The sequence below is a fragment of the Natator depressus genome, chromosome 10 (assembly GCF_965152275.1).
Source record: "Natator depressus isolate rNatDep1 chromosome 10, rNatDep2.hap1, whole genome shotgun sequence".
In the NCBI taxonomy this organism is placed as follows: domain Eukaryota; kingdom Metazoa; phylum Chordata; order Testudines; family Cheloniidae; genus Natator; species Natator depressus.
Window position 1 is genome coordinate 6,849,668 of NC_134243.1, and position 23,665 is coordinate 6,873,332.

Below are 23,665 nucleotides of genomic sequence, written 5' to 3' on the forward strand. Positions count from 1 at the left end.
CAAGTGGGAGGAAGCAAGGTGCTTTCTTAGTTCATAAGGTTTCAGGCCAGAATGGGCCATTAGATGATCTAGTCTGACCTCTTGGGCTGCGGGTGAGCCCCCTGTACAGGGAGGCTAGCCCCCTCCGCCCGAGGCCCTGCCCCTACCCAGCTCAAGGCCTTGCCCCTCGCCGGCCCCCCCATGTCCACCGGAGTCAGAGTAGCCCTGAGACCCCCACCCCCACTGTGGCCCCAAGACGCTGACCAGCCCAGGCCAGCCCTGGTTGCCCAAGCTGCCCCCGCTGGCTTTGGGGGAGAGGCAGAGAGGCTGCCAGGTGGCCCGAGCCCCGAGCTGAGCCCCCGCTGGCTTTGGGGGAGAGGCAGAGTGAGGGTGGGGCCTCGGGGTGAAGCATGGGCAGGGTCTGCCCTCCGGTGTAGCATAGGCTGTTACATTTCACCCCGAGACCCCTGTACAGAGCCCCCTGACGTTTGCCCTCAGGAGACCAAACTGTCAGGAGCCACCAGCACAGAACAGGCGAGGCCAAGGTGCCAGCAGCGTCCCAGGCCCCTGCAGTGACAGGGAAATGAGTGGGTGAGAAATTCCCTGATGGCCCCAGCCTGCGAACCACACCCCCTGCTGCAGAGGAAGGTGGAAACCCCCAAGGAAAAAGCCCCTGCGAGTTGCTCCGTGGGCACTGGCAGGGAGAACCCACACACGACGTGTACAAGCCAATGTCTCCATTGTCTTCGCGTCCGTGTGAAACCAGAGGCCAGGACGGAGAAATGAAAACGGGGCTGCGACGTCCGGCAGCAAGAATTTACATGGCTGGGCTGACGGGGGTGCGCCTTTCCCGACTTTCCAGGCTTTAGGGCGGCAACGCAGGGCCACGCAAACAAAGCTAGGGAGCCCATTAAAGGGGCTCTGTTCAGATCAACATCAGAGCTCCCACCCCCTGGATCTCAATGGGAGGTTTGCCCGAGTGAGGACTGAGTCGAGGCCTCCGGATTCGGTCCATCTGAAGTGAAAGCCGTTCAGACTGCGCAGGGTGTTCATGCCCCAGGGCGGGAGTGGGGATTTACCATCACCGATTGACCACCGAGTGGCAGAACGGTGATCAGAGAGCCCAGAACACCCCACTGCCCTCTGGGGCATACAGCCTCATTTCAGGGCAGACCCACAGGGCACTCTATGGATTGAGGGGGCCAGCTGCAAAGAGCGGGTGTGGGGTCACAGCACAAGTACCAGTCGTTACTGGAAGGAACTGGGGGATTCCCGTGTTGGGAGTGTGCACTTGTGGGGCGTGGGCCTCAGGACCCATGGGGGACTCACTCACTCACCCGGGAGAGACAAGCTCTGGGAGCTGTTCCCAGGAATCTGCGTGGGAATTGTATCAACTCAATTCCTTTTCATCTGATGCAGCCCTAGCCATGGGGGCCACCCTCCCTCTCCCAGGGGGGTTTGGGATTTGTATAGTGGGGTGGGGGTGGCACTCCCAACTGAGTCCTGAGTAGAACTTTTCGGCTTTGGTCTTGTATGAGACGATGCTTTGCACATTCGTTCCACCACCTTTTTCAAATGCTGGCTGCCCCCGGTGACAAAACCAACAACTGCCACCTCCAAATACGCCCTCCTCTGCCGCTCCCCCAGGCTCGCCCTGGGCACAGTCTGGGTATTGGGCTCTCCGCACACCCTCGTCCAGAGCCACAGGGAGAGGGAGCCTGGCTGCAGAAGCTTTCGCCTATTGTCTTTGGCCTGGGTCGGTTTTTCCTTCTGCAGTGGGACTTTTCATGTGCTGGCAGTGCCAGGGCTGCTCCTGGGTGCTAGATATAAACCTAAGCAAGAGGGGGGCGGGTAATTCCCTGGCTGTTTTGTGACATTCTCAACTGGCTAAAAGAACAGGAGGACTTGTGGCACCTTAAGAGACTAACAGATTTATTAGGGCATAAGCTTTCGTGGGCTACAGCCCACTTCATCGGATGCATAGAATGGAACATATAGTAAGAAGATCTCTCTATATATATATACACATACAGAGAAGGCGGAAGTTGCCATACAAACTGTAAGAGGCTAATTAATTAACTGGCTAGTGTGTATGGGTGCCACTGTCCTCTAGTGGATGGAATCGGAACTGCTCCTCTCTGTGTTGTTATTTTAATTATCTGTATTATCGGAGCAGCTGGGAGTGCCAGTTAGGGACCAGGACCCCATCTGTCCTAAGGGGGGTTCATCATACCCATGACTCTTGGCAGTAGGGTTGTGCCTCCTGTACGATTGGGCTGCAGCGCTTAAAGCCCTGGAAAGTTAAGTGGCAAAAGCCGGCCTGAAAGTGAAATGGGGTAAAACCCAAATTCTTCTGGTGGACGACTTGGAACATGCTGCCAGCATCTTAGCGGGCGAAACCGCTCAGTCGAAATTGTCAGTGGTGTCCCCGACGTCGGCTCTGTTGTGGAGAAGTTGGGTGGCAGCGAGAAGGAACGCAAAGCTGGCGCTGCGAATGGGGAACGTCCTCAAGAACGTCTTTCGCACACCACATGCCCCGCTGAGGAGAGAGAGGAAGCGGAGGCTGTGCCAGGCTTCGGCGGTCGGGATCCTGATCTGCGCGACTGAAACACGGCCCCTCGCTGTCAAGATTGGAAAGAAGTTGGAGGTCGTTCAGATGAAGCATCTCCGAACGATCGGAAACACCAAATAGTTTGAATTCACATTGAATGACGAGATGTATCTTCTGCCAAGACAGGTCCCAGTCTCTCTCTCATCCAGCACTCTCTATGTTGGTAGGAAGAAAAGGAGGACTTGTGGCACCTTAGAGACTAACAAATTTATTAGAGCATACGCTTTCGTGAGCTACAGCTCACTTCATCGGATGCTGTAGCTCACGAAAGCTTATGCTCAAATAAATTGGTTAGTCTCTAAGGTGCCACAAGTCCTCCTTTTCTTTTTGCGGATACAGACTAACACGGCTGCTATTCTGAAACCTGTCATTATGTTGGTAGGGTCATCTGCTCCGAAGGCCATGGGAGACCCCCCTTCCACTTGGATCCAAACAAAGCAGGATGGAAAAGACCCCCCTGAAAGACCTAAAATAGGATGGCTGGACGGCATCTACAGACTCCTGTCCCACACAGGCATTTTACCCTGTAACACGCCAGATTTGGCTGAGGGCAGATTTGGTTCAGCAGCCTCTCTTCGTCCCCGCCACAGCGTAAGGACGAACGATGCTGCACTGAGGACCAAGAACCAGCAGAGGGTAGCAGCCTCCCGCCTCTCCCAGTCCTGCCTGTGCGGCAGACAGCTTGTAAACGGACCGGCAGCGTTTTACACTGTCCCAAGCGAGCTGGATCTGGTGACAGTGTGAAAGCCCAGCCCGCGCTTCAGAGCGAATGCAGGCCCCCCGTCCCGGTATTCAGTCTGTTGCCTGGCATGCCCCATGCTGACGCAGGAAGCGATTTCACTACGAACAAGCACTTTTGCTGAATGCATCTGAGCCCGGCGCCGACCCGCTGGGGATGAGAACCAGAAAAATTCCAGTTCCAGGTCATGTCAGGACAGGTCCAAACCCGCCAGCCATGGCACTTCCCGGCCACGGCGGTACAGTGCAAATCATACAACACTACAGTGCATCGACGTGGTTCATTGGCACGCTGGCTAGCCCATTAGAGCCCTAAATGCCACCCTGGGCCAGATTCTTACACTGGTGTAGAGCAGGAGTAAGTCCGCAGTGTTACGGAGTGGGACGGGAAGGTCAGGCCCCGCGATAATGAGGCCTTGCCAACTCCTGCGGTTGTACCACGAGTTTCGCAATATGCGGGTGCTTTTCCCACAGCCCCCGCGGCTGGACCCCTGTGACTCGGTGAGAATCTCAGCTTTTCAGAAGTACCTTCCCAGCCTTTGGGGCTGCAGAGGGAAGCGGGAAGCCGTGACCCCTCCAGGCCCTGCAGCGGAAGGCAAATGACATTCATTGTTTTTTAATATCTCATGATTTTTAAGCCCGTCTCCCGGAAGGCCCGGCAGGGGCAGGCGTGGGGCTTCTGAGCCAGGAAACTGCCGGCCACGGTTGGTGTGTTCCAAGAAGCAGGACTGGGTTTGTCAACAAACAGGACTGGACCCAGGAAGAGACCTGGCTCCATCTGCAATTTGTCCTCCTAACGGAAACCACCAAGCAAGGCCCCAAATATTGGCTAACCCGGGGAGCCCATAGGGCAACTCCGCACACCTGCTTCTCCTCCCAGGCTGAGCAGCCCGGCTCTGACCTCCCCTGTCTGATCCTTCCACTTTCTCCTCCCCAGATAAAGAGCCGAGTTTACGAGCAACCTCTGTTAACGTGACCTTCCCAGCCAGCCCCCCCATCACCCCTTGAGCAGCCTCCATTAACACGGCTTTCCCAGCCCCCCATCACCCCTCGGAGTGGTTCACAACAAGCTGCCTGAGTTCCAGTATCCATCCCTTTGACCCAGGAATGTTTTCGTCCACGTGCTTCTCTCCTCATTGTCTTTCCCCCTCCGTTGGCTTGCTTGGGCCGTGTCCCAGTCCCGGCTCGGCTCAGACCTGCCACAAACACTGCACATCCCCCTGCTGCCGGATTTTGGCTACAAGGGGCTGTGGAGTGTGATTAGGATCACCTTGGCCTCCCTCGCCCCATACTATACCCTGCCTCCCCCTCGCCCTCTTGGCCTGCTCCAGGTGCTTCCTTTGACCCCGGTCATGGTTGATAAGAGCAGCAGGACAATTGCATCATAGCCTTGAGGAGCCTTGTATGGCACTTAGCTCAAGGCCGATAGAGGGGAGCTGGAGACTCTGGTCCCAGCAAAGCCTGTGGATGATCTAAAGCCTCCAGACTAGAGCAAAGGGATCAGTGCTAAAGCCAGGGTTTTAAGCTCCGGTGCAGGGCGCCCTAAGCTAGAACAAGGGACCTTTGTGGCCTCTAGGTGAGGGTTGACCCCAAAAGAAGCCTTCTAGCTAAGCTGCCAGGAGATTCCCAACCCCGGAGAGTGAAGGCACACGCAGGCAATGCAAGCTTCCTCCCCTCCCCTCTATCCTTGCCAATGCCTCTTCCCCCCCCCCCGCCCCCGCACCCACAACCTGCCCTGTGATTCCAGCCCTGGGTTGATGCCGGGGGTGACACGGGCAGCAGGCAGACGAGGAAACATAGAAGAGTGGGCATGACTCAGCTCAGGGGTGGGACGCAGAAAAGCCCGCGTTCAGCCCCTGATTTTCTCTGCAGCTTTGGGCAAGTTGCTCGGTGCCTCAGTTTCCCCATCTGCAAAATGGGGATTGTAACCCTGCCCTAACCCTCAGGGCATCTGGTGACCAGGCTCTGAGCTCCTCAGGCAGCAGGAGCCAGGGAAATGTACAGTCTGATTCTCTTGAGCCCAGAGGGCAGGGGCTGGAGCATACAGGGTATTTACCTTTCACCCTGACTCAACATTCTTCAGCCTCACATCCTCTGTCCCAGAAGATGCCATCATCGTCCGGCCCGATGCCTTGCTGATCTCCCTCGCTTCCCTTTATCCTGGCCCCGAGTGAATTTTCCCACTGTTTGCAGGAAGTGCTTCCTGGGATGGTGCCAGACAAGGAGAAAACAAGAGGTAATTATTGTGTCCTTCCTCCCCGAGAGACTGCCAGCAAGGCTGAGTGTCTCTCCGGCCAGCAGCACCCCAGCAACCCCCTTCTCCCCCAGATTCCATGCACCCACTCAGGGGGTCTCAGCCGATACCCTGCATCTTGCCCAGGCTTCAGCTCGGGGCCCAGCTCCGTACATATCCTGTGCAGGAGGGCAGGGCATAGGGAGCGTTTCCCAAGACTCTGAGGTTGCTCCTGCTGCCCCCTTCTGGGTTCACTGGGCACGAATTTTTCTGCTTGGCAAATACAGTTACTCTCATGCCCCCATCCAATCAGGGAACAGAAAAAAGTACCATGTGGTTTGTCTAGCCAATCACAAGCAAACCAAGAGAGATCAAATGACAAACAGTCACAGCTGCTTCCCAAGGTAAAAAATCCAAATAGAAATTGACTAAATGGGAGGAAACTGCCATCTGCCCTGCCCCATCCACCAGCAGAAAAAAGAAGAAAAACTCAGAGAATAAATGACTGGCTGTGAGCGAGTCAGTCCTTTCTCACAGCAAGGCAGCTGTATTGGATTTGCAGTCCTCTTAATATTGGGGCTCATTTCCCATATCCTCTGAGGTCCTGTCACCCCCTAACACGCTGATCCCATCAAATTTTCCCACCCCTTGTTTCGACTGTATAGGTTGTAAATTCTTTTGGTCAGAGACTGTCTCACAATGGGCCTGATCCTGCCGCATTGACGTCAGTGAGAGTTCTGCCACGGACTTCAGTGGAAGCAGGCTCCGCCAGATTATGTGAGTGTGTGTATACAGCACCTAACACACGACTAGGGCTGCCATGCCACCTCTGAGATCCAAAACTCTGGGACATCCAGACTGATCCTGAGCCCCAAAACTGGGCAGTTGGCAGTGCGTACTGAGCACCATTACAGACTCCCCGGCACAGCTGCCTCGAAAAAGGGACGATCCTGGGAAAACCTTGATAGCTGACGCCCCTAGTCCTGATCTCATAGAACCACAGAATCATAGAACTGGAAGGGACCTCGAGAGGTCATCCAGTCCAGTCCCCTGCACTCAAGGCAGGACTAAGTATTATCTAGATCATCCCTGACAGGTGTATGTCCAGCCTGCTCTTAAAAATCCCCGATGATGGAGATTCCACAACCTCCCTAGGCAGTTTATTTCAGTGCTTAACCACTCTGACAGTTAGGAAGGAAAGCTGTCAAAGAAAGCTATCAGGTTGGTTTGACATGATTTGTTCTTGACAAATCCATGCTGACTGTAATTTATCATCTTATTATCTTCTAGGTGTTTGCAAATTGATTGCTTAATTATTTGCTTCATTATCTTTCCGGGTACAGAAGTTTGAGTCCTCCAGATGCTGCCGTAACTTATTATTGTTATCAGTAATAACAAACTTTTATTGTTTCCTATATCACCTCATGGCCTTTTTTCACACAGGCAACAGAAGTTACATAAACTAAGGAAATAGAATGTAAAAAACTTTGTGACTGCAAACTTAGGGCTACACATTGAAATGAAAAAAAAATCTGGAAACTAATGTCTGTGCATTTCTAACATGCTCCACATCACAGTATGTGAGACATTGATGTTTTGCTCTGCCTCCAACACGTTCTCTTCTAGAAGGCGCTGGCTGCTTCTGTTCTCAGAACATTAAGCCTTTCCCTTGTTTTGAATGTGCTTTGCATCGGAGCTGTAAAACCGGTCACTGCTTCCAACAGCATCCCCTCATGGCCAGGGGTGGCTCTGCAGCAGCCCACTGGGTTCCTCAATCAACTTCAAACCTAGGTTTCGCTCTGTTCCCAACACCCATCCTTAGGGTCTGGGCTGATTCCCATCAAAGGTAAAAAAAAAAAGTCAAAATCCCCCAAATAAAGTCTACAACGTTTAAATCAATTCCTTGCTTTAGCAGGCCTCTCCCAGCCCTGCCTAGCTGGAACAACTCCCGCAGTGTCTCAGGATCTTTCCTGCAGGAGCCTTTTGCTAACTCTGCAATTCCTCTACCCAGGCCGCTCCCTGATTGAGTCACTGACCTGATTTCCCCACCGGGGCCATCTCCCCTTAAAGGCACAGCCACCCTGTGACAGGGTCCATTGTTGGTAACACTCGGCCCATCTCTAAAAGCTTTCGTCTGAGGATCTCAAAGCACTTTACAAACTTGCAGACACTTTTCCGCAAGGGACTGTAGCTAATTGCTATCACCCAACTTTACAGAACAGTAAACTGAGGCACAGATCAGCCAAATGGCTGGCCCGTAGGTAGCTGCATACTGAGCTGTTTCAGTGCCCAATCACATTAATCTGCATCTTTCCCTTGAATTCAATGGGCTTTATCTCAGGCTCTGAGGCAGCAGGAGAATTAGGAAAGGGACCCAGGAGTCCTTACTCCCAGCCCCATTCTCTGCCCACACTCTCCTCCCCAGAACATGTTCCCCATCTCCCTGTCTCCAGGGGCATCAGTTTCCATGTAACCTCTCCCTTTCCCACCAGAGACCAGGATCCCTCCTGGGCCCGCCCAACGACAGCCAAGTGGCTTCCTGCCTGATTTCTCACCAGGAAGAATCTCTCACTCAACTAACAAACAAAAGAAAACAAAAAAATCAAAGCAGCAATGCCTGCCTGCAAGCCCAAGCCGAGAAACAGGAAGCCAAGGGCTTCATCGCCTCTTCCTGAGTGTCGCTCGGAACAGCCCCCAGGTCTTTCTGGGCCAGTCTGGCCCCTCCCTTCCGCAGCTGCATCCTCGCACCCCAGCTTCACACCGGTGGCGAGGGCAGGTGCAGCGGGCGAGAGACAGGGGCTGGCTGCCGGGAGCCCTGCTGAGCCGGGGAGCCAAGGGGGACTGGCTGCTCTGGTGCAGGATGGAGTCTGTGGCTTTGTACAGCTTCCAGGCGACGGAGAAGGACGAGCTGCCCTTTCGCAAGGGGGACACGCTGAAGGTACCTCTGCCCCGTGAGGGATTGCAGGTTTCCTTATCGAGGGAGCGCCAGCCAGGGAGAAGGGCTTCCCCAGACACAGGGGGCACAGCCACCTGCCTCCGGGTGATCAGACAGATGTCCTGAGCACAGCATGGCCATTCCGAGCACTTGCAGGATCCCAGTCAGGGGGAGGGCTAGGGAGCGGGGAGATCTGGGGGCAGCTGAGGCTCTAGGATGCCTCTGAAATGCACTGGCCCAGAAGCTGGGATTGAGAGAGCTAGAAAGCACCTGAGACCTGCTGCAGCAGCAGGGGGAGATTGTGCTGGGTGCGGGGTTAGACAGCGCCTGTGATGTGGCGGCCCAGAGAGACAGGTAAGCCCTGAGGACCGAGCAGGGCACATAAGGGGTGTCCAGCCCAAGCTACTAGCATCTGTGGTGTGGACGGGCTTGTTCCTTTCATGGCCTGGCACCCAACCACCCCAAAGGGCTGGGAGGACTAGGAGGCATTGCTTGCCACTACTGATCCTAGCTGCACTGACGTCCACGGCCCAGCTGCCCGGGGGCTTTACTGGGGAGAGGATCTGGCCCTCGGAGCAGCTCAGTCCTCCACAGATGGGGCCCAGTGCTGCTCCAGGGGAGCAGCCCCAGCCCGCAGCCTGCCCGTGCAGCGTTTGGGTGTGTGTCTGTGGGTTGAGGGGGATCCCCGGGACATCTGTAAAGAGACCTTGCCTGGCAGTGGGCCGACTGCAAAGAGCAGATGAGCTTGGAATGAGGCGTCACGTGACACAGCTGAGCTCCTCCGGGTAAAGTGAGACACAGAGAGAGGATGGGCTTGCAGTCTAGGCACGGGAGTAGGACCCTGTAGATGTGGGTTCAGTTGCCAGCTCTGTGGCAGACTCCCCCTGTAACCAGGAGCAAACCACCCCATTGCTCTGGGCCTCAGTTCCCTTCTCCCTCCCTTCGTTTTTACTGTCAACTCTTCTGGGCAGAAACCGTCTCTTATGTGTGGGCCTCCAATCACAAACAGCAAACTAGGGAAATGGGGTCTAGGTGAAATGACTGTAAGGTGGGTGTGCAGCTGTTGAGAAACCAGGGAGTAGTTGTGAGTAGTTCACTGTCAGACTGGGAGGATGTGCCAAGTGGGGTCCCACAGGGGTCAATCTTTTCATTAATGACTTGGGGGATGGACTAGAATGTACACTTCTGAAATTGGTGGATGACACGAAGCTGGGAGGAGCTGCAAGCCCTTTGGAGGACAGGATTCGAATTCAAAACGCTGCTGATACATTGAAGAGCGGGTCTGAATCCAGCAAGATGAAAGTCAGTAAAGACAAGATGCAAAGGGTGACACTTAGGCAGGCCACATCAAATGCGCAGCTACAAAATGGGGGCTCACTGGTTAGGTCGTAGGACTGCTGAAAAGAACCTGCGGTTACAGTGGATCCCAACTTGAACATGAGTCAACACTGTGATGCTGTTGCAAAAAAGGCAAATGTCGTTTTGGGGTGTATTGACAGGAGCGTCATATGTAAAACGGAGGCTGCCATTGTCCGGCTCTGCTTGGCACTAGTGAGATTGCAGCTGGACTACGGTGTCCAATTTTAGGTGCCACGCGTTAGGAAAGATGTGGACAAATTGGAAAGGAAAGAGTGAATGAACTGGGCATTAGTCTAGAGAAGAGAAGGGGGGACTGATAGTCTTCAAATATGTACAAGGTTGTCATAAAGGGGATGATGATCAAGGGTTCTCCGTGTGTGCCGAGGATAGGACAAGAAGGAATCCTCTCAGTTCACCACAAAGGAGATCTAGGGTGGATATCAGCAGAAACGTTCTAAGGAGAGTTGAGCTCTGGAACTGGTCAAGTAGGGAGGTTGTGGACTCCCCATCACTGGAGGTTTTTAAGCACAGGTTGGACAAACACCGGTCAGGGATGGTCTGGGTTTACTTGGTCCTGACTCAGTGCAGGGGGCTGGACTGGATAAGCTCTTAAGGTCCCTTACAGCCAATGTCTCTATGATTTCTGTGATCTCAGTTGGGGCAGCTCGACACACCTGGAATACAAACAGGAGCAGTAAATCTCTGAAGAGATGGTTGATTCACCTGGACACTTATTTACTCCTGTGCTTTAGATCTGAATTAATACACGGCCCCAGCGTTCTGATTTCAGTAGAGCTCTGACGTACTGGTTAAGAAGAAAGTTTGTAGAAGCAGCGAAAAGTCTTTCTTCCCCAGGCTTGTGCTTGCGAAATTCTCCATATACGGTGGTGATATTTCCAGGCACTTTGTATGCGGGAGTTGGCACCGGTTCTGTTAAAGTACCATTTGCAAATGTCAGATTATTGTGTGATAAATAACGGGGCCCACTCCGAGCTCAATCGCTCCTGAGTAATGCCAGCATGCCGAAATGGCCCTGAAAACATTTGCACGGCCTATGTCACATAACGCCTCTGGAGACATGGCATGGATGGGCTGGTCTGAGTTTATAGGGATAGCTATCATGGTGATGAGTGAGATATAAACACAGCTAGCCAGCTAGATACGAATGGAGATAGATAGATAGATAGATTAGATTAGATTAGATGATCATTTATTTTCAGCTTAGCCCCCTTTTTTGCAGATGTAATTTTGTACCCACAATGCATCGGGTTGGGTGTTTGGTTTATTCCCCAGGATTTTCTCAGAGCAGCGCCGATCAAATAGAAAGGGGTAGGGTGCTGAAGAGAACAACTGCCTCTTGCTCAGGATAACCTGCAAAACTGGCTCACCGCTCCACCCCTTGTGAGCCGCCATCTCAGACCTGTAGCAATAAAAATTGGGCAGCATTCGGACCATCCAGTAGCCTCTCCGTGTGCCCTGTGTGGATGAGCAGATTAACAGCAGCAGTTTGCAGTTACAGGGCCACTGCCCTCTAAGAGATGGGCTGGTGGCTCAGGCGGTAGAAGGAGACTCAGGAGGCCCAGGTGCACATCCCAGCGAGGCCACACATTTCCTGGGTGATGTTGGGCAAGTTGCTTCTTCTCTCCATGCCGCGGTTCCCCACCTGCCCGATACTAATCCTGTCTTTGTAGACTGTCTCTTGCCAGGCATCTGCACAGGGCCCAGCCTGGATTTAGCCTTCGGGCGCATTATCCCCATTGCACCAATGAGGAAATCACAGCAGGGAGTGGTTTGGCCCAAGGTCACCCGGGCTGCAGAGAGGCAGGAATAGAACCCAGGTCTCCGGGTACGTCATTTATGGATAGAGCCACGCAGCCAAGGGGCCGTCTCTGGAGGGGGAGCAGGTGGGAGATGGCTGGGAGGGTGGCACCAGCGCCGACTGTCAGTACAGGAAATAACAAAGCAACCGCCCGCAGCTCCGCACGTTCGGCTGTTGCTAAGTCAGCTGGGAGCTGCTGTGCAACAGGAGCACAGAGCAGACGGTGCCTGTCACTGGCCTTCTCCGGCCCTAGGCCCGGTGGGCGCCTGGCTAATCCCTCAGTCACATCAGCCATGAGGTAGGGGCCCGAAGGCAGGAAGGGAGGACAGAGCCTGGCTTGGGCTAAGCAGAGGAGACCAGTTTGGGAGCCCGGTCCCTGCACACCTGGGGTCTGTCTGCCTCCGAGCTGCAAAGAAGTGCCTGGAGAACTCACTGCGAGCCACAGCGCCAGGGGCGTCTGGCAGGCCTAGCTCACCTCCGTCCCCCGCAATGCAGCCCCGGCGCAGTGTGACGCTCAGCAGCCAGCTCAGGACTGTCCATGGTCCCTAGCGAATTGGGTGTCTGACATGGTGGCCGAGCCATTAGCCAGCTGGCTCGTTTGCGATCAGGCATTTCAGACGGGACTCGGCGCTCGTTGGGCCAGGCCGCGAGGGGACAGCAGAGGGGCCTGGGCACTGCCGGAGAAGCAGGTGCCCGCTTTGCAGACAGCGCTGGCTTTTGCATTGCTCAGGCAAGCCCTGGCTGGGTTGGAAAGACACAGCCTGGTCTGGTTTCAGGGCGGGGAGCGGTGTCCTTTTCCACCCCACTGGGCTGTGACAGGAACTTGGCTTCCCTCGTGCAAGGCAAGAGCTTTCCATTGGTGTGCTACAAACAGGTACTTCCCCAGCTATGCTACACTGGAGTGCTGGGCGGGGGAGGCGAGGGGGGGGGGCAGGGAGTGCTGCTCCGCAGCGCCCCCTCTGGCTGGCTGGGGAATAACTTCAGACACCAAGTCCCATCCAGTTCTCTCCTGTGTGGCCAAGTTGAGACAATCCTGACAGAGGGGAAGAGGGTCCCCAGGAAACTCAACCTGCTATGATTGGGGCTCAGGCTGGTGGGCAGGGGCAGGAACGGCTGCAGGAGGGCTGGTGTGTGAATGCACCAGCCTTTCCCTTCTAGCGACTCGGGTTCAAATGCTGGAGGAGGTCAGACAGGAACAGGAGTCCGACGGGTCCCAGCCCCATCCCCATTTGTACAAAGCCCCCAAACCAGCACCATTGCTGATGCCAGGAGAGCTCATTGCCATACCAGCTGGTTCGTGCTAGATCAGGACTGAGGGGCACCGGCAGAGCTGAATGGAAGCCCAGGGCTGGGGCAGCAGGGGCTGGAGGTATTGGCATAGCCATTGGTAAGCGCAATGTTTGGTTCAAGCCAGTGCTGTCACAAGCGTCTCTCACATGCACGAGTGCTAAATTCACGAGGAAGTGTGCAAAAGGGCTAAGCCTGCTGCAGCCCTTGCCTGAAGAGCTCCCCAGCTTCAGCAATGAGCTAGCCACCTGGCACCACAGCCCCTATGAGAAGGGTGGAATTTCCCCATTGACTCGATTTCTTTGAAAGCCCCATGGCAGTGAAATAGCTCTGGACTGTGAGCACGACCCCTCATTCTTGGAAGGGACGCGTGACTCAGAGTCTAGAGTGGAAATTCCCCTCTTCCCCTCCTGCCCCACCCATGGATCCAGACAAGAAAAAACGAATTCAGCTAGACAGAAGGGGATTCCTCCGCTGTGGCTAAAGCAGTTCCCTGTCCCAGAATCCACCAGGGCACTGTCAAAAGGCAGCTCCCAAAATGCTCAAGCCAATGTTTCTGGCTGCTGGTGTCTGGCATAAAGGGCCACCCCCTCCCAGGAGAAGACAGTCACTCCCCGCAAAACTGGCAAAAAGGTTTAGAAACCCTGATCTCTGGGGAAAGGTTAAAAAAAACGGGCATGTTTAATCCTGAGAAAAGCAGACTGAGGGGGGGACCTGAAAAGAGTCTTCAGCTATTTAACGGGCTGTTAAACAGCCCGTTTATTTAAAGGGCTGTTAAAGAGGATGGGAACATGTCCACTGAAGGAAGGATAAGAAGAAATGGGCTTAATCTGCCGCAAAGGGGATTTAGGTTAGTAGGAGAAACTTTCTAAGTCGAAGGGTAGTTAAGCTCTGGAATAGGTTTCCAACAGAGGTTGTAGGATCACTGGTGGTTTTTCAGAGCAGGTTGAACAAACCCCTGTCTGGGCTGGTCGAGGTTTACTTGGTCCTGCCTCAGTGCAGGGAACTGGTCTAGATGATCTCTCAAGGTCCCTTCCAGACCGACGTCTCTATGATTCTGTGATTCCCACGGTCAGCAAGTCTCCTGAATCGGCTCCTGAGGGCCATAGGGGAATTCCCACCACTGGGAACAGTTACAACAAGGCAGGAAAAAGCAATAGAAAATGTGCACCAGGAAAGTGCTCTCCTCAGCATTGCCAAGTCTCATGCCTGGATCACAAGTCTCATGATATGTGGTGGTTTTCTGAAAGCCCCAGCTCCCGGAGTCAGGGGAGCGCGTGAGAACCTCAGCTTGCGTTTGAAAGAACAAACCTGGTACGTGTCTAGCCCTTGTGGCTGCTGAGAAAAGGCTGAAAACGTGAATGCGAAGAGCTCAAACACCAGCAGGCAAAGAGCCCCAAGTTCAGGATGTTTAAAATCTCATGGTGTTAAGACCAGTCTCAGGATTTGTCGGGGGGGGGGTGGGAGGGAAGGGTGCGACGCATGTTTTTTAAAGGCTTGGGGTGGGTGAGTTTGCTACAGTGGCAGGGGGGCTGGACTCGTTCCCTCCCAGACCTGTTGCAGACTCTGTGTCTCCATGGTCGCAAACCCACTTCCCGGAGGGACTCGCTCAGACCTCAGAACTGTCAAAGACACCCAGTGCAAAGGGAGCTGGGGCCACTCATTAATGCCGCTCCTCACATCAACCAGAAGGGGTCACTAGAGAGCGGGGGGGGTGCTGAGCCGGCTGCCTCTGCTGTACTCACCTGGCTCTCTTCTAGTTGTAAGCCCGGTGCCCCCAGCCAGAAGAAGAATCTGCCAGATCTCAGCTCCTCGTCCCACCTACAGGGGGCTGGCCCGGTCCATTTGCTCAGGCACAGCCTTGGTTGTACTAGGCTCCCCCACCCTCCCCGGTCCTAACCCCTTTGCCTTGCTCAGAAGCATTTCTGGAGCCCGGGGTCTGTTCCCAGAGATCCCGGAATCGGCCTTCGGGCCTGGGCCCCCTCTGCAGGTCTGAGCGCTGCCGGCAGGGTTGGGGGGTTGCTGTGCTTTGGAGGAAAAGCCTGGTTTGTGTTTATTCAGCGCGTTGCTGTTTAAAATGCTCGTTCGCCTCTCGAGTCTGGCATGCAGACATGGTGCAGGTCGCGGGTCCAAATGCAGGTTTCCATCAGTACCAATATTCAGGAACGTGGGCCCAGCTCCACCACAGGACGCAGAACGGGCCAGGGCCAGGTCGCTTGCTGCTGCAGGTGCCAGGTTCCCCACTAACCCCCCAGGCCACCCTGGACCCCACGTCCCCCTGAAGCGCGGGGCCCCCCAAAGCGCAGGGCCAGAGGCGGTTGCCCCCGACTCTGCCTGGACCCATTCTGGGCACCACCAAAAATGATACAAACCTGGCGCCCAGGATCAAGCCAATCTGAGTAGTAGCAGGTTCAGGCCCAGTGTGATGTGAATGGTTTCAAATCCTGTTTGCACAGCTGCACTGAACAGAGCTTCCCATTGCGTAGGAGTACTGGAAAATATGAACTGGGCATCGGCCCTTCTATTTATATAGCGACATTTCCTGTTGGTTAAAATAGAGATGCCCAGATTAACTCCACATCTGTCTGTTCATCTATGGATCTATTTATCTTTCTTTAGATGCCCATGTAAGATATTGTCTGTCACCTGAGGTGCTGGCATAGAACAGCTGTACCCCATGGGCACCCGTGCCAGTCTCTTGCAGGAGTATCCAAACTTTGCTGCACTGGCAACCTGAAACCCCAGGGCCACACCTATTGTCCTGGCCCTTTAAAAATCCCACCTGTCCTCCAAGGATTTTCCTGCCCTGCAGGAGGCGCTCCATTGAATAACACTGAGTTCCTGTAAAAAAAGGAAAAAGAATACTCCCTTCCAACAAGACAGGAGGGATTTTAAAGGGCTGGGTATACCATTTGCACAGGCTCTCCTAGAAATCCCAAATCAATGCTCAAGGCTGCCCATAATGTTCCCTCCTGCTTGTATCTGCCTGAGCAGCAGCATAGAAATTGCTGTTTGAGTTCATCAGCCATCGACCTAGCAATGGACGTGACTGGCAAAATTTGGAGCTGGATTCAGAACGTGCCGAAGTCCAGGGGAGTTCCACCCCAGAACTTGGATCAAGCCTGTTTTAAAGACAGGCACAGCGCGTCAAATTATTGCTGCAAGAAACAAAAAATATTGTTTTCCACAAAACCTCAGTTTCCCTATGAAAAAATATTCCGTTGTGGGCCAGCTCCGATCCTGCCCCATTCGATTCCTGGAGCTGGCAGCACTGGGAGGTCGCGGTCGTTTTCTCTGTTTGAAACAGCTCAGAGTGAAATCAACATTTCAACAGCACGTTCTTTTCCCTTGTGTCCTTAGATCCTGAATATGGAAGATGACCAGAACTGGTATAAAGCCGAGCTGTATGGCTCAGAAGGATTCATCCCGAAGAATTACATCAAAGTCAAGCCACACCCGTAAGTACCTCCTGAGCTTCCACCTCCCATGGGCCTTGGAGGGTTCAAAGCAGGCCCGCCCTGGGCCACGAGGCAGCCAACCCCGCTTCAGAAGGTAGCAGTTGAGCGCAAAATGAAATGACCGTATTCCCCCCCTGAAATAACGAGCACTAGGACTTGGTATTTCTGTGCAAGGCCTCTTCCTTCAGAGGGTCTCAAAGCACATTGGCAGCTGTGGCCCGCCAAGCCTGTAAAGTAATTCATGAGCCCCATTTCACAGAAACCGAGGCACGGACCGAGCCAGTCACATCTCTGTGCTTCAGCTTCCCCGCCCCCCCCATGTTAATCCAAGGCTAATGACACTCTTGTTCATCAAGCGTTTTGTGATCTGTGGTTGGAAAACACATTAAAGGCGAAGTATTATTTTTGAGGCACTATCCTTTTAAAAGTCACCCGTCAAGCGATGTGCCACCTTTGGCACAAAGATTCCAGACCCCATCCCCTGGCACAGAGGTGTCCCTTCCAAGGACGCTGGCAGAACGGCAGGTACCACTCGTTCGCCAATGGCACACAACTCCCACTAACGCGACCGCATCTTACACCACCTTCCTACTAGCCCAGAGATCCAGGGCCCTTCACATGGCTCCAGCACCACAAAGAGGGATGAAAGCTGCTCGAAAAGGCTAGTTGAGCATACCCCTAGTTCAGGCTAATTCTCAGCTGGCCCAGGGCTGATGTAGCCAACTATATGCAGCTGCTTCGAGCTCCCACTGTGTAAGGAATAGGCTGGGGCGGGACTGGAGATCAGTGCACTCTGGCGATTCTGGCCAATGGGGCAGATCCTTGGGAGCTCCTCTCCACTGGCAAAAACTACAACCTTGGGGCTACTCTAATTTGTGCCTGGGGCTAATTAAGCCCCTGGCAGTTGCTGGGACTCAGGGCAGGATCGGGATCGGGAAAAGCAAACAACTCTGTGCCCCTGCGGGGACAAGGGGGAGCTGGATCACGCTTCTCTCCTTGCACCCTGGCATCAGGCACCTTTGCCCCCCACTGCCCTGGTATGAGCACTGTTCAACTGTGGTCTGGCCCAGAGGATGTTTCTTCTAAACTGTTCAGCCGATCTGGCCAAATAGTTGATCTGAAGAATTAAGCCGCTTTTGCTGTTTGCAAGTCGTTTGTGCCCAGCTTTGCTTTTCACACCTGTACGAGTGACTCCCTCTTGCACCATGAACTGACCCCAGCGCGTGTCGGCCTCGGGGACTGTCCCACTATCGTCCTCACCTGTGGCGTAAGATTGGGCACCCGAGTCACACAGCATCATCTCCACTCCTTGGTTGGGCATCTGTAACGCTGTAAAGGAATCGGGAAGGCTCTTCTTGGCGCCCCATTCACCCGTGACCCCCAGGGTTTTCCCAGCCCACCAGCACTCACGTGCACGGATGTTCATGATCGACAAGGGGCGAGAGAAACCGAGGAGCTGAAGGAGTGCTCCCAAAACTGCTGTACAACCCTGCCCAGACTGGGTGGCCGCCTGCCCGCCCCCAACATTCACAGTGGCCCTGGGAATCACTCCGGCCCCTGCACTGCCGACCCCGGGGCATGTGCCCCCCAGATAAAGCCACCGCTGCAGGAAAGGAGAGGGTGCAGAGCTTAGCGTGGGAGATGAGTGACAGGATGTGGCTAGGGTTAAGTCAGTGTTTCTGCACAGCTCGTCTCTCTCAGCCGGGAGCACAATCGCAGCCTTGCAAAATCACCAGGATCCAGCAGCAGCCGAGGCACCCAATCCACTCACCGGCCCTTTACCGGGGGCGAGCCCGGCACTTCCCATGCTGCGGAAGAGCCAGGGGTGATGCTGTGATGAACATAAAGGGGGAGGGGAGTAACTGGGGCTGAGGATCCCGCATCACACACGGGACCCTGCGGTTCTCTCCAGCTCTCGGACCATGCCAGGCTGGGCTGTGCAGTGGCACCACGCAGGCCTGGCCTGGGTCAAGCAGCCAGGATCAGACTGGGCCAGGATCGGGAAAAGCAAACAACTCTGTGCCCCTGCGGGGGAGAAGGGGGAGCCAGATCACGCTTCTCTCCTGGCATCCTGGCATGAGGGGGCCACGAATCCTCAGTGACTTCCCCCTGCGGGGAGGAGAGGGAGAGTCGTGTGCTGGAGCCAGGGAAAGAGAGAAGACTCTGTCCCTCTGAGTAACGCCAGCCTGGGGCCGCTCGGCAGGTTCAGCATCAGTGGACCCAGTCCACCCAGTGGACCCAGTCTCCCAGTGGACTCCACCCGTCTCTTCTGAGGCATGGTCTGTTGGCCTGAACGCAGGGATCTGGACTCAGGGGCCCACCCCCAGCTCAGACACTGACTCCCTCTCTGAGCTGGGGCCCAGATCCTCACTGGGTGCCTAACTCCCATTGGTAGGGTCCACCCCGAGGGGTGCCGAGGCCAATAGGGGTGTTTCATGCAGGAAGCAATCAGCCCCTGGCCGGGCCTCCATCTGTGGCTGAGTTTCCCAGTCTCTGGCAGGGCAGCAGGCAGGGTGGTAACCAGCTGAGATGGCAGGATGACTTGCCAGGCAGCCAGGCCTTCCCCTCCTCTGCGAAGTCCCCATGTCCTCCTCCATCACATCCCTCCCCCACGTCCTGTGATGGGCGTAGGGATTTCGCGTGTGGGCTTCATCAATGAGGTCCAGGCCGGGCACGGTCAACTGTCGGGTGCTGCGGCATGGCATGATAAAATTAAAAGGGCCCAGCCAGCCAATGGCGGTGGGTCACCAGTGCCTCCAGCCGGAGCCTGGCCCACCCAGGGAGGGGTGGGTTTAAGTCGGTTCTTGCTCTCTCCATCCTTATTCTCTCCCTATAGCTTGAGTCACAGGGACGCCCTCAAGACCCCGTTCTAGGGCTGGTTAAAACACTGAGCAGACAAAGGATTTGCAAACTCGAGGCCTGACAACCACGTCCCCTTAGACGGGGAGTTATTTTCAGGCCACGGGACAAAGGCTTTTGTCTAGCTCTAACCCCCTCCGCAGCGTCTGCAGCCCCAACCTCAGGGACAGTTTTAGCTCCGGAGAGAAACAGACCAGAAAGAGAAGTGAAACTAACTGGTGAGCAGCACATTTGCCTGTCAAAATCGCTGGGGTTCCCGTCGTCCCAGGTGCTGTTGGCGGCTGTCGCGTCTCCGCAGTGAGGGCTCAAGCCACACGTGGGTTTAAAGCTAATAGCAAAGGGTGGTGCCCCTTTCCCCAAACACTGCCTCACCCCCTCTCCCGGCTAGGGACGCCTTCTCTTCTCTGCTTCACTTCTCCAGAGGGTCCCCTCCCTGGCCACTCACCTGCTGCTTCCCTCCCCACCGATCCCAGCCCAGCTTCCCCTGCGCTCTCCCCAGCTCAGCCCGTCCCTTCAGGGTGGCTTAGCCCATCTCTTTAGAGCCTTGGGGACACCAGATCCATCCCCTCAGCATGCACAACCCTCGCACCCCCCTGCTAGGGGCAGAGGCTCAAAGTTACGGCTCCCCCCTTCTCTCCTTGATTGATCACCACACACCCCCTCTCCTCCCTGACACACCAGGGAGCAGGACCTAAGGGGGGATAGCGGCAGGAGAAACAGGACCCTAGTTGGAGAATGTGAGAGGTTCGCTGCCCTTCCACCAGGGGACCTAGGCTTGTGGGCTTAGTGTTTCCAAGCCCGGGCTTGAGTGTCCACACTGCACTGGAAACCTGGATTCACAATTGCTGGTCCTGGGTCTCAGCGCCGTGCTAACTGCACTGCACAGACCTGACTTGGGTCTGCGGCTTGAGCTGCATCCAAACTGCACAATGACAGGGCTTGGCCCCAAATTACAGTTGGGCCCAAATCAGACTGATTTGCATGTGGATGGAAGGGGGGCTTGGGCTCACACCAGAGTCAGAACCCGAGGTTAGGGTGCAGTGTAGACACAGCCTTTGAATCGTTTCTCCCGAGGGGCCCATGGGGCAACCCATTTTCCCCACTGCTCTCTGTGCAGAGCAAGATGCTGGACTCCACCCTAAGTTGTCCCCATGATGGCAACATCCTTTGCGATTGTCCTGCATTAGGTCATTCGCTGTCCTCCGCACGATCTCCTCCCTCCAGGTGGAATCCGATCTAAGACACACCCGGTGCTTTTGCCAGGGGTAGCCGGATGACACAGCCAAGCCACAGTAGCTGTCTCTGTCTAATTGTCCACCCTCTTCCTGTGTCCCCTCCCTGCCAGCCAAGCTAGCATCACGGCCCTCCAGTGACAGGCACCAGAATTGGCCAGGCCTCGATCCACGGTAACCACAAGATGAAGACATGAACAATGGGGTGAGCGGGCCTGTGTGGTGCACAAATAGCAACGGAGAAGCTGCTGCTGCCGGGGCCAGGATGCTACAAACCAGCACACATGCGACGAAAGGCTATTGTAACAGTGCCGCAGAGGTGGAAGGGCTGCTCATGGGGCTCTAATTATAGCTTTGCTCAGCTTACGCGAAAGGGCACAAATTGGGATAATTTTACACCCGCCCCGCCCTAACGTCTTCCCCACCATTTCAACCAGAGACGGGCGGGCGTCTGCACTTCCCTTCCCACACAGTGCTGTATTCCACCCCAGAGGTGGCTGCATGTCAGGGAGAGGTGAACACAGACCCCCCTCCGGGGTGGAAGAAGGTTGTTCAGTCTCTGTGTCCCATTCGACCCTTCCCGTCTCCTGAGGGTTGCGTTTTAGAGCAATGCCTCCATACCAGCTTGTGGCCAAGGCTCTGGCAGGTGCCTGAGCTCTAGGACTCCGAGGGGCAGCGTGGTCTAGTGGGTAGGGCACTGAAAGGCAACTCCGGAGACCTGGCTGCTAATCCTGGCTCTGCCACCGAGCTGCTGCATGACCGTGTCACATGCCCCTGTTCCCCAAGTTATTGGGCTCCATATGGGAGTCACTGGGGAAGAATCTCTGGCCTGGGCTATGCAGGAGGGCTAACTAGCTGGCATTAAAATTTTTCTGCACAGTCCAGCCAGAGGCCCCCTCTTCAATGTAACCTAACGCCCAGCATCATCTCACACCTTCCTGCCCCATCTGGGCCTGGCCCGAGTTCTTGCTGGTGTGTGGGGGGTCACAGGCCTGCCATCTCCTGCTCAGCGTCGGTTCTTTGTGTGACCCCTCCAGGTGGTACGCGGGAAGGATTTCCAGGCATCTGGCTGAAGAAATCCTCTTGAAACGCAAGCACTTGGGAGCCTTCCTGATCCGCGAGAGCGAGAGCGCCCCGGGGGAATTCTCCATCTCTGTGAAGTAAGTGGCTGGCTCCTTCCTCTGATGCTCACGGCTCAGGCCCACAGGCAGTACCCTGGCAGGATCCCTGCTGGGTCGGACATGAAGCCGCTGTGGTTCACACTGATTGAACAGAGCAATAGTCAGCCGCTCCAATTTGCACCTGGGAACACTAGAGGGCGCCAGTGGTGGTCAAAGGCGGGCGGTACCTTACACCTGGTTTTACACCCTCCGAGGAGCTGATTCCCCTCCTAGATCCTTCACTTCCAGCCCCTCAGCGTGTAAACGATACCCTCTCAGACTCCCTTACAGAGGCGTAGCTGGCTGCCCCTGCGGCTATGTCAAGGCTGGCATTTCAAGGTGTCTTGTTTGCCCGTCTGCACCAACTCGTTGCACCGGCTTGCGTCGAGAAGGCAGCGTAGCCCGTACCGTGTCGGGTCATGGCCTGAGTTTGCCTGGCACAAGCGGCTCACTGGCCTTGCTCCCCTGCGAGCGGGTTTTCCCCGGCCCAGGGCTCCTTGGAACTGGCAGAGAGTGCCTTGAATTTTGAACAGAGGCCAACGCAGCCGACCAGCGGAAATTCTGCACTCGCATTTCCTCCGCTGTTTCCTGACAGCGGTCGTTGCACTTCACTGCCCTCTGCTCTGGGGCTTAGCCCGCCAGGATCACACCGGCACAGAACTCAGCATATTCTCAAGGCGGCATGCGCCAGCCTTTTAGGTCACGTTTGCTTTCCGGTATGCTGGGCAAGGCTGTTTTCCTCCTTTTAACACCCCCCCGCCCCCCGCCCAGGGCTTTACACTCCACCCTCCTGCTGCTTCACCAGGACCCAGTATTATTTGTGGCTTCCTATGCTGAGTGGTTGTGGAGTGTTGCTGTTCACCGTCGAGCAGCTGCTGCAACCCACCCCAGAGGTGGCTGCATCTCAGTGGTGGTTGAGTGAGCCTGGTATACTGACTGTAGCCTGTACTAACTGCGCTCGCTGGTGCTTGACAAGCATCCTTCGTTAGCATTAATTGTTTCAATTTCAGCCGAGTGCTGGAGAGGGCTAAACTGGGCCTCCCAGCTCCCCCTGGGAGGCAGGCAGCATCATGGCCATGGTGCGTGGCGGAGAAGTTGTGGCACAGAGCGGCCAAGCGATGCGCGCCGGGGCAGAGAGGGAGGCCGTGCTGGTGGGAGCCAGGAATAGAATAAGGGGCCAGCCCGCAATGGTTCCTGCTGGGCCGATGGCGCTTTCCTGTGCCCATCTGCATGTTGTTTGCTCCCCCCTGGAGGGGCAGAGTGGGTGGCTAATAGGGCACCTGATGGCTGACAGCTGATGCTCTGAGGCACTTTGGGCTGGGTACCTGCGCCTGGCTTTAAGCTGTAGGTGTGAGCAATGGGGCCCCAAAACAACAGCACCGGGGGTCCCTCCGTGCCAGGCGCTGATCTTCTGAGGCCACAAGCAAGGCTGCAGGGCAGAGCCCGCGTATGGGGCAGGAGGGGATGCCAATGCCCCAGAAATTGAGCTGATGGGATTAACAAACACCATGTAGGGGTTCCGGGATCCCCGCACCCGCCACCCCCCCAAGACGAGGGTCCAGGGATCCCAGCTGTCTGTGGCTGTCCAGTCTGCAGGAGAAGCACCTTGGTGTGTGTATAGTTCAGTGGGGCTGGCTGTGTGGCTATGCAGTGGCAGATGCATGTGAAAGAAGAGAGGGGGGTTGCATTTAGCTCTGAACAGAGGCCTAGGGTGATCCTTAGTTCACGTGAGTTCCAGAGTCTAAACTCAGCTCCTGGGGAAGTTCCCACACACGTGAGCCTCCCCATTGCATTGTCTCAGTGGAACGCAGCCACCTGGGAGAAATCACAGGCATGGAGGGAGCGACACCCAATCCCCCAGGAGGCTTTGCCGTCAGGACACTGGCCTGTCTGTTCAGCTGGGAGCCAGTGCAGAGTCTGGAGCCCTTGGGTACTGTGAGCAGATGGGCTGCTGCATATGGTGCCAGCAGAGCGGGTTCAGGGTGGGCGGCTTCC

The 23,665-nt window shown here is 55.4% G+C and overlaps 1 protein-coding gene and 1 long non-coding RNA gene across 3 annotated transcripts in view; one reads left to right on the forward strand and one right to left on the reverse strand.

Annotated features, from left to right (window-relative positions):
* Positions 1 to 2,073: 2,073 nt before the first annotated feature.
* On the reverse strand, positions 2,074 to 5,807 carry LOC141994349 (uncharacterized). 2 transcript variants are annotated; one of them, XR_012641106.1, is made up of 3 exons: positions 5,693 to 5,807; positions 5,385 to 5,531; positions 2,074 to 2,600 (listed from the first exon to the last, which is right to left on the reverse strand). It is a non-coding gene; the product is annotated as an uncharacterized LOC141994349 (long non-coding RNA). The 2 variants fall into 2 exon arrangements; XR_012641105.1 differs by lacking the exon at positions 2,074 to 2,600 and adding an exon at positions 3,621 to 3,911.
* A 2,490-nt stretch (positions 5,808 to 8,297) lies between these two features.
* The window catches only part of GRAP (GRB2 related adaptor protein), a 36,176-nt gene continuing 20,808 nt past the window's right edge, over positions 8,298 to 23,665 (forward strand). The window contains exons 1-3 of the mRNA XM_074965063.1: positions 8,298 to 8,499; positions 16,322 to 16,419; positions 21,548 to 21,670. Coding sequence (XP_074821164.1) covers positions 8,422 to 8,499; positions 16,322 to 16,419; positions 21,548 to 21,670 — 299 coding nt within the window. The 5' untranslated portion in view covers positions 8,298 to 8,421. The remainder of the gene's footprint in view (positions 8,500 to 16,321; positions 16,420 to 21,547; positions 21,671 to 23,665) is intronic.